The following is a 13,894-nucleotide window of genomic DNA, read 5'->3' as shown; positions in this document are numbered from 1 at the left end:
CAAGCAGCATTTTAGAATAGGTCTTTTTCTTAGCTGAAAAATGCATTTTGTCTCCACACATCCATCAAATCACAATCTTTTAAACTCTGATGAAATTCTATCCCTTCTCTACCCACCTCCTCTAGTGCACAGTTCATGTCTCCTCCCATTACCACCAACGCTGTAGCTCCCATGCCAACCAGTCTTAATTTTCTACTGAAGAACACCTGGCCATGTGCATCATTCTATGATTGCAGAGTTTCCTCGCATTCACTCCCTGTTGCTGACTTTGTTGATTCCAGGCCTCTCTCACTGAGCTCTTCTGTGAGGTATTTGAGGTGAGAACATTGGGGAGTTTGCTTACTTGCATCCACTCAGCTCCCCCACCAGAACGGAAATCCTACTATTATGATATCTGTATTGGGTTCTAATAAAAGTCAGCTTAGCAGCACCAATCACTAAAGAGTAAATTAAAAAGGATTTTTTTAAAATCAGGGAACTTCTATAATAATAAAAGGTGTATGCCCCATTTATTTCAGAAATGTAAAAATATAAAGGTGTTAGCAAAAATCTAAGTAAATAAAAGAAAGAAAAGAACTATTTTGAAAAAATAAAACTATTACAGTTCTTGTGTCTTGTCTTTATACCTGTTCATTCACTTCTATCTATGATGTGGTTTTTTTTTTCCGTAGTGGGAAGCCTTTAGTCTTCCAGAACTTAAGAACTTCTTGAAGATATTGGATAAAGAAGAGGAAGAGCAGCTACAGGTCTTAAAGAGGCGATATTCATCTTATAAAGAAAAGCTAGAAGAAGCCTTGAATGGAATGTGGAAACCAGGATAAAGCATGGGCCACAAAAACTATGAAAACTGGCATGCTCACTGCATTTCCTTTTTCTTTCAATGTAATCAGTTCAGTACATTGTACAAAGATTGCAGCAAGAAATGAATGCTCAAAAGATTATTTATTTTGTAATGTTTGGGTACTTATGTCTTGTCTGTTAAGGTAGTCCCATAAACTTGATTTAACAGCTTACATGTATCTATAACTGTTCAGAGGATCCTGCAGACTTGTTTAATCTGTAAAACACCCTGGAAATCCCCCGATTAAGGAGGGAGGGGAAGGCTGTTCCTGGCTGTTTCCCTGCAAGCTGCATGTTTACTGTAATCAACAATCTATCTAGGACCTTCCTTTTGGCAGTGTTCTGCAGTTTTTTTATACCATTTATTCCTGTTTGTTAAAGTTTTCCATTTAAAGTTTGAGCGCATAGAAATTAAATTAAAAAGAAGCAAGAGGATGGTGTGAATAGGAGCATATATTTTAAACAGTTGATTTGCAGTAACTTGGTTTTGTTGTATACAGGACTGGTGTTAGACATTTAGGGGCCCAGGGGAGAAATGAGGAAGAGGCCCCAACACCTGCCTGCAGGCTATGCCTCCTTTAATCTGAGGCAGGCAGGCTTGAGGCCCCCTGTGTCATGGGGGCCCAGGGCAGTTGCCCTGTTTGCTACCCCCTAATGCCAGCTCTGACTGTATAGCCTGCCTAGAGAGCTGAGTGCTGTGAAAGGGATTTGAAACGTGATGATTCTAATGAATTTATGAAAGGTTTACAAAGACGTTAGAGAAGGGGAAAGGGATTTGAAACGTGATGATTCTAATGAATTTATGAAAGGTTTACAAAGACGTTAGAGAAGGTACAGAGCAAGTGATAATGAGAGTTCAAAGAGTTTTGTTAAACGGAAGGACTTTGATGCTGACATGCACACAGTTGAAGAAAGGACTAGGAAGCTGATTATATGAGGATGTGAGTTTGTGGAATGTTAGTTGTTGGAATAGTCCATTATTTAAAAACTGGAGCAAGAATTCAAGAAACAGTTACTAAACTGAAAATAAAGCCAGATATTTGGCTGAAAGAGTAAGTAGAACATAAAGATTGGTAGAGAAACTTTTTCTGTAATTATTGAAGGGTTTGTAAAGTGAGATCTGATGGGAAATACTAACTTACCCCCTGTTTACTAAGACGCGCAGCAATGCCGACATAGCCCATTCAAAGTGAATGGGCTGTGTCAGCATTAGCGCACAGCAGCAGCTAGCGTGGTTTAGTAAACAGAGGGGTTAGTAAGTGAAAGATTCTGTTTGGTCCATGAAATATCTTTGTGTATACAAGGTATTACTCACTAGATGTCTATTCAAACTAACCTATATATTAAAGATATTGCTCTAATATAAATACAGAATCTTTAAAGTATGTATTAGAATTTATGAGGCAGATGAGTTTTTATATTTTACTGCACATTGAATCATTGTTTGGTATGGAACTATTTATTTTAAAAGTTGCACATTATTAGAAACCAAAGAAATGTAAGTGTAAAATAAAAGCCATAATTGTTGAATGCCATACCATATACCAAAAATATGATGGCCCTTGGAGCTAACTTAACTCAAGGAATGGAAATGAATTGAAGATTCAGGGATAATGAAATTGTGCATTTATATTAATTCCTAAGAAATATTGCAGCTCTTGGGCGGCATCTGGAAAATTCTGCAAAATATCTGTGCCTTTTACTTAATCTGCAATCTTATTTCAGCACTGTTATTGAAAGATTTATTTTTGTCATGGTTTCTTGGTACACTAAAAGTTGTGTAAGGGATGCAGATAGCCAGAATGACAATCATTTTTTCAGCTCACAGAAATATCTAAAATATGAAATACTAGCATATTTTGTCTGGGTTTGTTTTTCATATAACAGTGTAGTACATATTTGAGCTTCAGCCACATATCACAATGTTATAAGCAACACTTTAGCCTTAGTTCAGGGAATGCTTTCCATTTTGTGGTGATGTCTGTATTAGTAATGTAGCATGCTGATAGGTCGTTTTAACGTCCCCTTAATTTCTGCATATTCTTCACCATCTAAAAGTAACTACATACTTCATGTCACATGTTTTTCAAAAATCACATTAATATATATTCCTGGGCATGTATTTATATGCAGTCTGAAGGGTATTTATAGATTTTTCTACTGTGAATTTTTTTTTTACTTGAAGTTTCTTTAAACAGATCTTCGGTGTGTTATCCAAAGAGCTTAAATACATTGTATGCACTACATGTTATAATTTGATAGGGAAAAGGAAACTTACTGTATTGTATTTTAGTCTGCAATTCTTAGTAGTTGTAAGACTGAATTTTTCTCACACTGGTAAAAGCAACTTCTAATTTAGAGAGAGATTAGGGTAAATGATTGGAAGAAGCTCAGAAAAGTTTAGTGTTGAACAGTTAAGCTTTGAAAATGTTGATGAAATACTGTTTTACATTAAGTACTTGATGGTACAAGTGAGGTGTGTAACTGACAGGCAATGAAGGGGAAATGTAAAACTTTAATTGTTACACTATTTATAATTTTGAAGCAATTTAAATTTATTTTTTTAGGGACGCGTGTGTTTATTTAGAATTGTTACTGAAATGGAGTGTCTCAGTTCCCTTATTAAAGTTGTCTTGTTCCCACTGTACACATTTGTGTTTTCTTTTCCTCTGAAAATGTAGCAGGTCTGATGGTGCACATTCAGTGTTATGATTTACACACAAACAGAGAAAATGATGACAGAAAAAGACCATGTAGCCTACCCATCTGCCCATTTACACCATCTACTAAGTTCTACAGTCCCTTCTTACATGCTTTGAAAATTTTCTTATATTGCACTAATACTTCAACATATGGTCTTGCTGCCATTGAGGTCTGGCTTTGGAGTGTTTCTGCATTTTGGATTAAAATGTATGCAATCAATACAGAAGCAAGGTCTCTGATATTTAGAGGGGTATTTTAGAAAAGGCATCCAATTCAGAATGCGGATGTCCTAGTCAGTACATCACAAATGGACATTCATGGAGGAAGTGACGTCACTGAGTGGTATGGATGCCTGAAAAGTTAGCTCCGGTAGCCCCATGACGAAAACGGCAATAAATAGAGTTTAAAAGTCTGGCTGGAGAGTCAAACTTACCGAGAGTATAGCCTGGAAGACAGCAGAACGATAGCGCATGAGCCTGTCCCAGTCTGCAGTGGATCTTAAGTGGTTTGCTTTTGTTAGCGACGCGACGACGCCACAAAACAAAATGGCGGCCGCGCAGAAAATGAAAGAGTCCGCACAAGCGGAACGCATCAGACCCCAGGAGACCGCACTGGAACAGCGAACGGTAGCAGAAACCGCGGAGGGGGATCAATTAAGCCTGCAAGTATGGCTGCAGAACATCAGGGCAGATTTTAAAGCGCTGCGTGCGGAGGTGACGACGATGGGATCAGACCTACGGGGTGAAATCCGAGAGCTGGGAGCACGCTTGGAGAGCACAGAGGTGCAGATAGAAGCTCACAGTGAAGCCATAGACACGCTAGACCACCAGATCACAGAAATGCGGAGCACACAACAACAGTTGCTGGACAAAGCAGAAGATTTAGAAAATCGGGGGAGACGCAGCAATTTACGATTCCGAGGTCTGCCAGAAACATCAACCTACCAAGACAGCAAACAGGTGGTCCAAAAAATTGTGCATGAACTGTTTACTCTTAATGGTGACACAGTGGAGCCTGGAACAATAATACTGGAGAGGGCGCACCGGGCGTTGGGACCCGTGCGCAACAACAAACCCAAAGATATCATTGCGTGCTTCTCTAGTTATAAACTCAAAGAACAAGTGCTGAAGATGGCGCGTCAAACCCAGGATTTTAAATGGGACTCATATGCCATTGAAATATACCAAGATTTAGCAGCGGCGACATTGAGACAGAGGGGGGAACTGAAACCCTTCACGAGGCATTTAAGAGACTTAAAGATTCAATATAGGTGGCGACATCCCTTTGTCTTGGTGTTTTATAAGGATGGAAAAATGCACCGAATTCAGTCTATCACGGAAGCATGAAACATCTGCCCGGAGGCAGTGGAACCCGAGGATCGGCAGGAGACCAATTCTGGAACCAGGCCCAGCCTCCGCCCCCTTCCGCCAAAGTGGCAGCGGGTGGGGAAAGGTCCAAAGAGGCTGCAGCATCAACAATCCTCCACACGAGTCACCTGAAGAGGCACAGACTCTCTTGTCTTGGATTTATTATTGACACATGCGATATAGTTGATTTTGAAGTTATATAGGTTGAGCCACTCTCCAGCCTTGGATAAGAGGTAGCTCGAGCTATGTTTTTGTTGTGGGATACATGGGAATGGGTTCTATGCTACTCCTTCCTCCCTGATTAGGCAACCACGGGGGTTTATAGTGGTGCCTAAACTACTTAAGGATAGCAGAGGAAAGGGGAGGGGATTTCTCAAAGGGAGGGGAGGGAGTGACTCCAATATGGTACAAAATGCGAGTAGGATACAGGATCATGACCAAAGCTACTGGGGAAGTACAGGGGTGGATCCATAGCCCTTAAAGAAGGATGGGTGATATGAAATGTTTGTCACTTAATGTCAGAGGTTTGACTATACCTAGGAAGCGACAGCTACTATTCCGCGAACTACAGCGATTGGGGGTGGACATAGGACTGATACAGGAGACTCACTTAAAACCAAGATATGAATATTTATGTAAACATAAGAGATTCCCCATTATCCACTTTGCCTCCAACACTGACAATACAAAAAGTAGAGGTGTCTTAATAGCATTTGGGGGCGGTAAACCCTGGGAGATCAAGAAAGTAACAAAAGATAAAGGAGGGAGGTATCTGTTAGTAGTTTTTGCACTGGCAGGACGCCTCTATACAATGGTGAATGTTTATGGCCCTAACACAAGACATGGAGACTTCTTTACAGAACTAGACCAATTACTGACCAGACACACAGAGGGGTCACTGATAATAGGTGGGGACTTTAATCTTACATTGAACCCGCGTCTAGATAATACAACTCATAACGCAAATTATGCTAAACATGATAGGAAACAATTCCATGAGTTTGTGACACGCTGGCAACTTATAGACTATTGGCGTAGGGACAATCCCACTCAGCGGGCATATACATATTTTTCTACGGTACACCAGTCTTCCTCCAGAATTGATATGTGGCTAGGGGACACCTCCATGCTGGGGGCAGTGGGGGAACATGCCAGCCTTCCCCGCACTTGGTCAGATCATGCCCCGGTGCTGGTTCAATTCAAAGGATTAAGTCCCAATAGAATGCGGCAGCAGTGGCGTTTGGATGACGCCTTGTTAATGGATCCAGCCAATGTAACTCAGATAGAACAGTATATTAAGGAATACATTCAATTCAATGATAATGGGGAGGTCTCTCCAACAGTGCTATGGGAGGGCCTCAAAGCAGAGATACGAGGTCAATTGATAGCTTTGAAGTCTAGGAAGTGGAGGGAGAGAAGCGCTAAAGAAACTGCTCTCCGCCAAAAATTAGCACCCATTGAGAAGCTACTCCAAGAGGAGAAGGCCCAGAATCCCTTGGCACTCAGAGGGCAGGTCCACGAACTTCGCACTCAGGTTCACGAACTAGAGTTAGCAGACATAGCAGAAAAACTACAGAGAGTGCGTCAGGTACACTTTGAGTTTGGCAATAAACCTAGTAGACTCTTAGCTCATAAATTAGTGCAGCATAATAGTAGGAACATGATAGGTGGACTTAAAGATGAAAGGGGAATAGTGCACTCAGATTCAGACTTCCTTGAATCAGCTTTTAGAGAATATTATAAAACTTTATATAATATTGAAGGAGGCAGTAGTGACGAGGAGGGCGACCTATTTAAGGGATATGGACCTCCCGAGACTCCCTGAAGTAGCTGACCAAAAATTAGGGGAACCAATCACACTGGAGGAGGTAGAGCAGACGATCAAGGGCATGGCCTTGAATAAAGCCCCAGGGCCCGATGGGTTTACAAATACATTTTATAAAGCCTTTGGAGGGTTGCTAGCTCCTTTGTTTCTAAGGGTTTTTAACTCATTGGATGAGACTACAGGACTGCCACCTACTTGGAACCTGGCCACAATCACGGTTCTGCTCAAGCCGGGCAAGGACCCCCAGCAGTGTGGCTCTTACAGACCTATCTCGTTGCTGGGAGTAGACTATAAGATCTTTTCAAATATTGTGGCTACTAGGCTACAAATCTCCCTCCCACAGTTAATACATGAAGACCAAGCAGGCTTTGTCCATGAACGCCAGACATTTGACAATATACGGAGAACACTGCAAGTAATTCAAGGGGCTCAGATACTCCAATCACCATTCTGTATACTGTCTCTGGACGCAGAGAAGGCATTTGATCGGGTCCATTGGCCATTCCTCCTTGCAGTGTTGGAAAGGGCGGGCATCGGGGGGCAATACGTGGAATGGCTACGTCTTATTTATAAGACCCCGACTGCAGCAGTGAGAGTTAATGGGACACTGACTCAGCCCTTTTTTTTACACAGAGGAACACGGAAGGGTTGCGCATTGTCATCTCTGCTGTTTGCTCTGGTGATAGAACGTTTAGCAGCCAGAATCAGAGCAAACCCGAGAATTAAAGGCCTTAGAGGGGGAGGCATTGAGACCAAGATACTCCTCTTTGCAGATGACATCCTGCTCACCCTAAAAGATCCTTTGTCAGCATTCCCAGCCCTGGGAGAAGAAATTCACACATATGGGTCACTATCGGGTTTTAAGGTTAACTTCAACAAATCTGAGGCACTAGATATAAATTTATCTCATACTACATTAGAAACCCTGAGAAAACAATTTCCTTATAGATGGGCTAAAAGGTATATTAGGTATCCGGGAGTTAATATAACTCGACAGGTGGCAGATTTATTTGAATATAACTTCCCTCCTAAAACACGAGAACTCTTTAAAGAGCTGGAATGATGGGAAGGGTTAACATTATCCTGGATGGTCAGAATTAATGCTATTAAGATGATAGTTCTCCCAAAGCTGTTGTACTTATTCATGGCATTACCGATTGAAATACCAGATGCCTTCTTTCGAGGTCTACAAGGCAGAGTATTCTCATTTATTTGGAAGAAAAGGCCACCAAGGGTAAACCGGGAGACGATGTACCAAATCCGAGACAGGGGAGGTTTGGGGGTCCCCTCATTTCAGGGATACTATTTCAGGAGGTTTTGATTATTTATGTATTAATCATTCTTTGACTTAATTCTACAAAGGGAACCATACCAGACTATGCACCTTATAGATAACACTTATTTTGTAGTCTGAAGGGGTAAGATAACCTTCTCCGTACCCTAATAGCAGATGAGCAAGCAAACAATACACACAGGGGATCAAAGTGTAGAGGATTAGTTTTCACAGAAAAGAAGCTATCCGATTGTAGCAGTGCATAGCCAGAAAAAGGTGGATCATGACCCAAAACCATCGCAGGCAACTATCCCTGGCCTCTCTGTCTCTTCTCCCTACCTAACTTTACATAGTAGCATAACATAGTGAATGACGGCAGATAAAGACGTGAATGGTCCATCCAGTCTGCCCAACAAGATGAACTCATTTTATTCAAAGTCGTTAACTCGCAACAGGTGTCGTCGATAATACACTGAAACCTTCTGCTCAGTGTGCTGCAGCGGCTAGGAAAGCGAATAGAATGTTGGGTATTATTAGGAAAGATATGGAAACCAGGTGTGAGGATGTTATAATGCCGTTGTATCGCTCCATGGTGCGACCGCACCTTGAGTATTGTGTTCAATTCTGGTCGCCGCATCTCAAGAAAGATATAGTAGAATTGGAAAAGGTGCAGCGAAGGGCGACTAAAATGATAGCGGGGATGGGACGACTTCCCTATGAAGAAAGACTAAGGAGGCTAGGGCTTTTCAGTTTGAAGAAGAGACGGCTGAGGGGAGACATGATAGAGGTATATAAAATAATGAATGGAGTGGAACAGGTGAATGTGAAGCGTCTGTTCACACTTTCCAAAAATGCTAGGACTAGGGGGCATGCGATGAAACTACAGTGTAGTAAATTTAAAACAAATCTGAGAAAATGTTTCTTCACCCAACGCATAATTAAACTCTGGAATTCGTTGCCGGAGAATGTGGTGAAGGCGGTTAGCTTAGCAGAGTTTAAAAAGGGGTTAGGCGGTTTCCTAAAGAACAAGTCCATAAACCACTACTAAATGGACTTGGGAAAAATCCACAATTCCAGGAATAACATGTATAGAATGTTTGTACGTTTCGGAAGCTCGCCAGGTGCCCTTGACCTGGATTGGCCGCTGTCATGGACAGGATGCTGGGCTCAATGGACCCTTGGTCTTTTCCCAGTGTGGCATTACTTATGTACTTATGTACATGGTATGGGATACTTTATATGTATTTCCAAGTTTGATTTCTCCTTGCCATTCTCAGGGCACAGACTGTAGAAGTCTGCCCAGCACTGTTCTTGTACTAAAAGATCTGAAGCTAACATTGAAGCCCCTTAAATCTACACTCCAGCCCATCCATATCTGTTCAGTTATGATCAGGGCGTAGACCTTAGTAGTCTGCCCAGCACAGGTTTTGCTTCCCAATTACCGGCATTGCCACCCAATCTCCACTAAGATTCCGTAAATCCATTCCTTCTAAACAGGATTCCTTTGTGTTTATCGCACGCATGTTTGAATTCCATTACCGTTTTCATCACCACCTCCCGCAGGAGGGCATTTCACGTATCTACCATCTTTTCCGTGAAAAAATACTTCCTGACATTACTCCTGAGTCTGCCCTCCTTTAACCTCAATTCATGTCCTCTAGTTCTACCACCTGGAAAAGGTTTGTTTGCGGATTAATACCTTTCAAGTATTTGAACGTCTGTATCATGTCACCCCTGTTTCTCTCTTCTTCCAAAGTATACATGTTCAGGTTGGCCAGTCTCTCCTTGTACGGTTTGCAATGCAAATCCCATACCATTTTTGTAGCTTTTCTTTGCACTGCTTCCAGTCTTTTTACATCTTTAGCAAGATACAGCCTCCAAAACTGAACACAATACTCCAAGTGAGGCCTCACTAACGACTTGTAGAGGGGCATCAACACCTCCTTTCTTCTGCTGGTTATACCCCTCTCTATGCAGCCTAGCATCCTTCTTGATGCTGCAGCCTCTGCTGCTTCAAGATCTGGCAACTATTGTTCTATGTCTTGGCTTCACTGCTGCATGACCCATGCCTGCAATTGGTGTAAACCAACTGCAGTGGTAATATCTGCCACGGCCATGCCCAGCACCCCGGCTTACCTCCTGCCAGCTGTGGGTGTTGGGGATGGGATCCACAGCTTGTTCCAGGGCTCCAGGTTGCCTGTGCTGCTGCTTTTAGTGCTTCGGGGCGCACCACCAGCTATGAGGGCCGCTCTCTCCGGTGCTGGCCGATGCTGGTTCCTCTAGGTGTGCACACACTGTGGAAGAGTATTTAAAGGTCCAGCGGCAAGAGGACCATCTGAATGCCCGAAAATGACATCATGAGCTTGGGCCTATTTAAGGAACCTTGGACTTTCATGCTCTGCAGCAAGTCTCCTGGTGTGTTTTGCCTGATGTGAGTTGCAACCTTCCCTTGTTCCAATCTGTCAGCCTGCCTGCCCTTATTTCAGTCTGTATCTCCAGGCAGCCTGTCCTTGTTCCTGCTTTCTTCCTCAGATTGACTTTTCGGCTCAGACCCCAACTTACCTCCTTGATTCCTCTGGATCTCAGCCTGCCCTGACTCTTGCTTACCTGACCACACCTTGATCACAGCTTGACCTGAACGCCAGGATTGTTTGGACTTTCTTGAGTCTCTTCAGTACCATTGTTGGTATCTGGAGCAGCTTGTCTGCTGTTGGCCTCTTTTACAGTACTTTCTACTCTCCTAGTGAACCTCAAGACTTGGCAGCCCAGATCCTAGCCTGGGCATGACTGCCTGCCACCAGTCGAGGCCTACCTAGCCTCCAGGATAGTTAAATCAGTGGTATAGTTGGAACTTTTATTATAAAATAATCGCCCGACACAGACTGTGTTTCGCCCACAAGAGCTGATTTTTGTGACCATATGATGTTTCTCCTTTGAGCATAACCTTTTATTGGAAGAAGTTGACCTGCTGGTTTTTTGTTTTGCTGTTCTTTGTTTTTCAGCGATTGAAAGCCCCTGATGCAGCCCTTGTGGGCAAAACACAGTCTGTGTCGGGTGATTATTTTATAATAAAAGTTTCAACTGTACCACTGATTGATCTGCTCTTTTTTGCCTCCATGTTGGATTTTGCGGATCGTCTGCTTTCTTGTTTTTTGGGACCATCTGCAGGATAGACAGCATAAATTTGGCTGCAGTCCAAGGGCTCACCCTTCCTGGCCCATAACTATCTCCATTTTTGTGTCTACCTTCTTAAAAGCTCAAGGGCTTATGAGCTGGCAGCTATTTCTATATTGCTGGCCTGCAAACCTCTGCACCGTTAAGGTGACAGACTCAGAAGAGAGAGGTCAATCAGCCCTAACCAGAACAGGAGGGTGGGGGGGTTGGGGAGGATGACTCAAGGTTAACATGGGTGACCCTGGGCATACAAGAGTGAGCCATGCTAGGTATATTCTTACTAACAAATAATGCACCATAGAGGGACTGTTCCTATGGCTGCTATCTCTCTTTAATCTATACTTTCTGCTGTCCTATCTATAAGTATGGCATTCCTTTCTGCTTTCTCAGTTTTTATTGTAAACTACTCTGTTATGTGAAATGAAGGGTGGTGTACTAAATTGTAAATTAAACATAAACATACACCTAACAAAAGTTTTCAAAGTAGTTTGCAATGGCTGTTATGTTTCATGGATGACAGTTCAAATATTTAAAACTCAATTATTTCTAGCACTTTCCAACACTAAAACCACATATATGTGTAACCCTGGTCTCACCATAAATGTTTCGAGCACCAGCTAGCTCTTCAGGTCAGCACTCGAAACCAGGGTCACAGCAAAAGTTTTAGTTTATTACTGAGCTAGGTGCAGGCCAGGGGCGGATTTACCCTTGTAGGCCATAGAGTATTAAGTCAGACTTTTATTCTTTACCTTTTTCTTTGTTAATCGGGGGGGGGGGGGGGGGGGGGGAATAAACTTCACTCTTGTGCAAAAAATACTCCAGCCAAGGTTTTATAAACCGAACTTGACTTGAACTGTGCAACAAGCAGTTTATCCAAACTTTATGTATTCTGGAGGCAAACAGTTCTTGCAGTATCAAACAAGTTAATATATACCTAACAGATAACTTGCTCAAAAGAAGGTTAAGTGGCAGTTCAAGACTTCGGTGCAATTAAGTAGTCCATTTATAAACCCTAAGGTATTTACATAGTTACATCTTCTCCAGTCCATTACCCATCCTTCTGGGTGGAATAATCGTTGTGGCAGTTTTGCAACAAGCTATCTCCACTTAGGATGTGACCTCCCTATCTGTCCTTCTGTCTCCCAAATGTAGACCTCTCGGGACTGCTATCTTTGTGCTGAACAGACGCTTCCCTGTTCCTGCTCTTGGACTGATTAACTCTTTTTCTACCCCAACCAATCCACACACTCCCCACGGTTAATGTTTTTATTGGCAGAAACCTGCCTTAGGTTATTGGGCCTATCCAGGACACCCCTCTCCCCACATGGGCCCTGGCGGGGGGTAGAAGCAACCAAAAACTATGTGACCTGCACAACAACAGTTATTATTAACCTCAAATACTATCCCCTTCCTTGTCATCAAGCAGATGAATCCATTACGAGGGGGTTGTGTCCATCAACCAGCAGGGGGAGATAGAGAGCACTGAAAAACCATAGTGCCTCATGGCCAGCTAGCTCCATCTGCCTCTTCAGTATTCTCTTTCTCCCCAGCAGGGTGGTTGCAGCTTGTTCAAGCTCCTTCAGAAAATCTTGTTGGGGTGGCTCCTTTGCTTTTGCCAGTTGTAGCAGGGGTGTTGTGGCTGATGGTGCCCACTTTAAAGGCAAATAGGTTAGCCCTTTCCCTGCCTTACCCGGCCCTCGATGTGGAAGTAGACAAATAGGCAAGCCCTGTCCCTGTCTTTGCCCACACTGTGGATGCAGGCACATAGGTTCGCCCTTTCCCTGCCTTTCCCACGCTACTGATCCTCCGGAGTTGGAAATTTACCTCTTTCACTGTTGCCTCAAACTTTCCTCACAGCGTTAAAAAAAAAAAAAAAAGTTGCATCGCGCTTTGGTGCTGCTATCCCAGAAAAGAGGTTTTCTTCTGATTGTGCAGCATGACCGGAGCTCGGAGACTCGGTCTGGTGAGGTAAGAGCATTTTGTAGCTCCTCCGGGGAGGGCCCGTGTTTGGGACGATTTTGGCACAAGTCTGCCATTTTGAATTTCCGCCGCTTTTGGCGATGGCTGCTGAGAAAGTTAAGCGCTGTTCCGTTTGTGGCACGCACAGATCTGCAGCGGGGCTCTGTAAGGCGTGCTTTTCAAACGGTAGAGCCGGCCCAAGCATGGCGAGTGATGTTTCTTCCCGCTCCGTGGAGCTGGAGGTGGGCGCTATTTTGGAACAGCATGGTGCAACCCCCGCTGAGGCGGAGGGGTTTGAGCCTGGAGGGGCGCCTCGTGTGTTGACTTATAAAAGAGCTGTTTCCCCCGGACTGGAACCGGGAGGCCAGGGTGAGCCATTTTCCCCTGAATTTGTTTTATTGCTACATAATGCATACCTGTTAAAAAGAGCTCTTCCGCAGGGGTCCCCTGCGGCCCTGCTTTCTGTATCCCCTTCAGTGGAGTCTGGCCTTGGATTACCGTCAGGCGCATTTTCCCCTGACACATGGCTGCAAGACAAGCGCAGGAGGGTGGATTCCCCTTCACAGAGTGGCGCACCCCCCCCCCCCCCCCCCCCCCCCCCGTGGTCGGGATGTGAGGACTCTGAGGGGTCTGGCAGGCCTTCGTGGTCTGGAGAGCCAGAAAAAGGTGCAGGATTGCCACCGGATCCAGATGATCCTTCCGCGGTGAGGATTTTCCACCGCGATGAGCTGCCAGCGCTTATTACTGATGCCC

The 13,894-nt window shown here is 43.7% G+C and overlaps 1 protein-coding gene across 2 annotated transcripts in view; it reads left to right on the top strand.

Annotated features, from left to right (window-relative positions):
• The window catches only part of RASSF3 (Ras association domain family member 3), a 180,600-nt gene extending 177,113 nt beyond the window's left edge, over positions 1 to 3,487 (top strand). Inside the window, exons 5-6 of one of the 2 annotated variants that reach the window (XR_003943545.1) lie at positions 672 to 1,582; positions 1,650 to 3,487. Coding sequence is in view for 1 of the 2 variants with exons in the window: in XM_030216006.1 (XP_030071866.1) it covers positions 672 to 821 (150 nt within the window). In the remaining variant the exon portion in view is untranslated. Of the gene's footprint in view, positions 1 to 671 lie in introns of both variants that reach the window. The other variant, XM_030216006.1, reaches the window with a different exon arrangement.
• The last annotated feature ends 10,407 nt before the right edge of the window (positions 3,488 to 13,894 follow it).

The sequence above is a fragment of the Microcaecilia unicolor genome, chromosome 10 (genome assembly GCF_901765095.1).
Source record: "Microcaecilia unicolor chromosome 10, aMicUni1.1, whole genome shotgun sequence".
Taxonomy (NCBI): Eukaryota; Metazoa; Chordata; class Amphibia; order Gymnophiona; family Siphonopidae; genus Microcaecilia; species Microcaecilia unicolor.
This window is presented reverse-complemented; position numbering and strand designations above follow the sequence as displayed.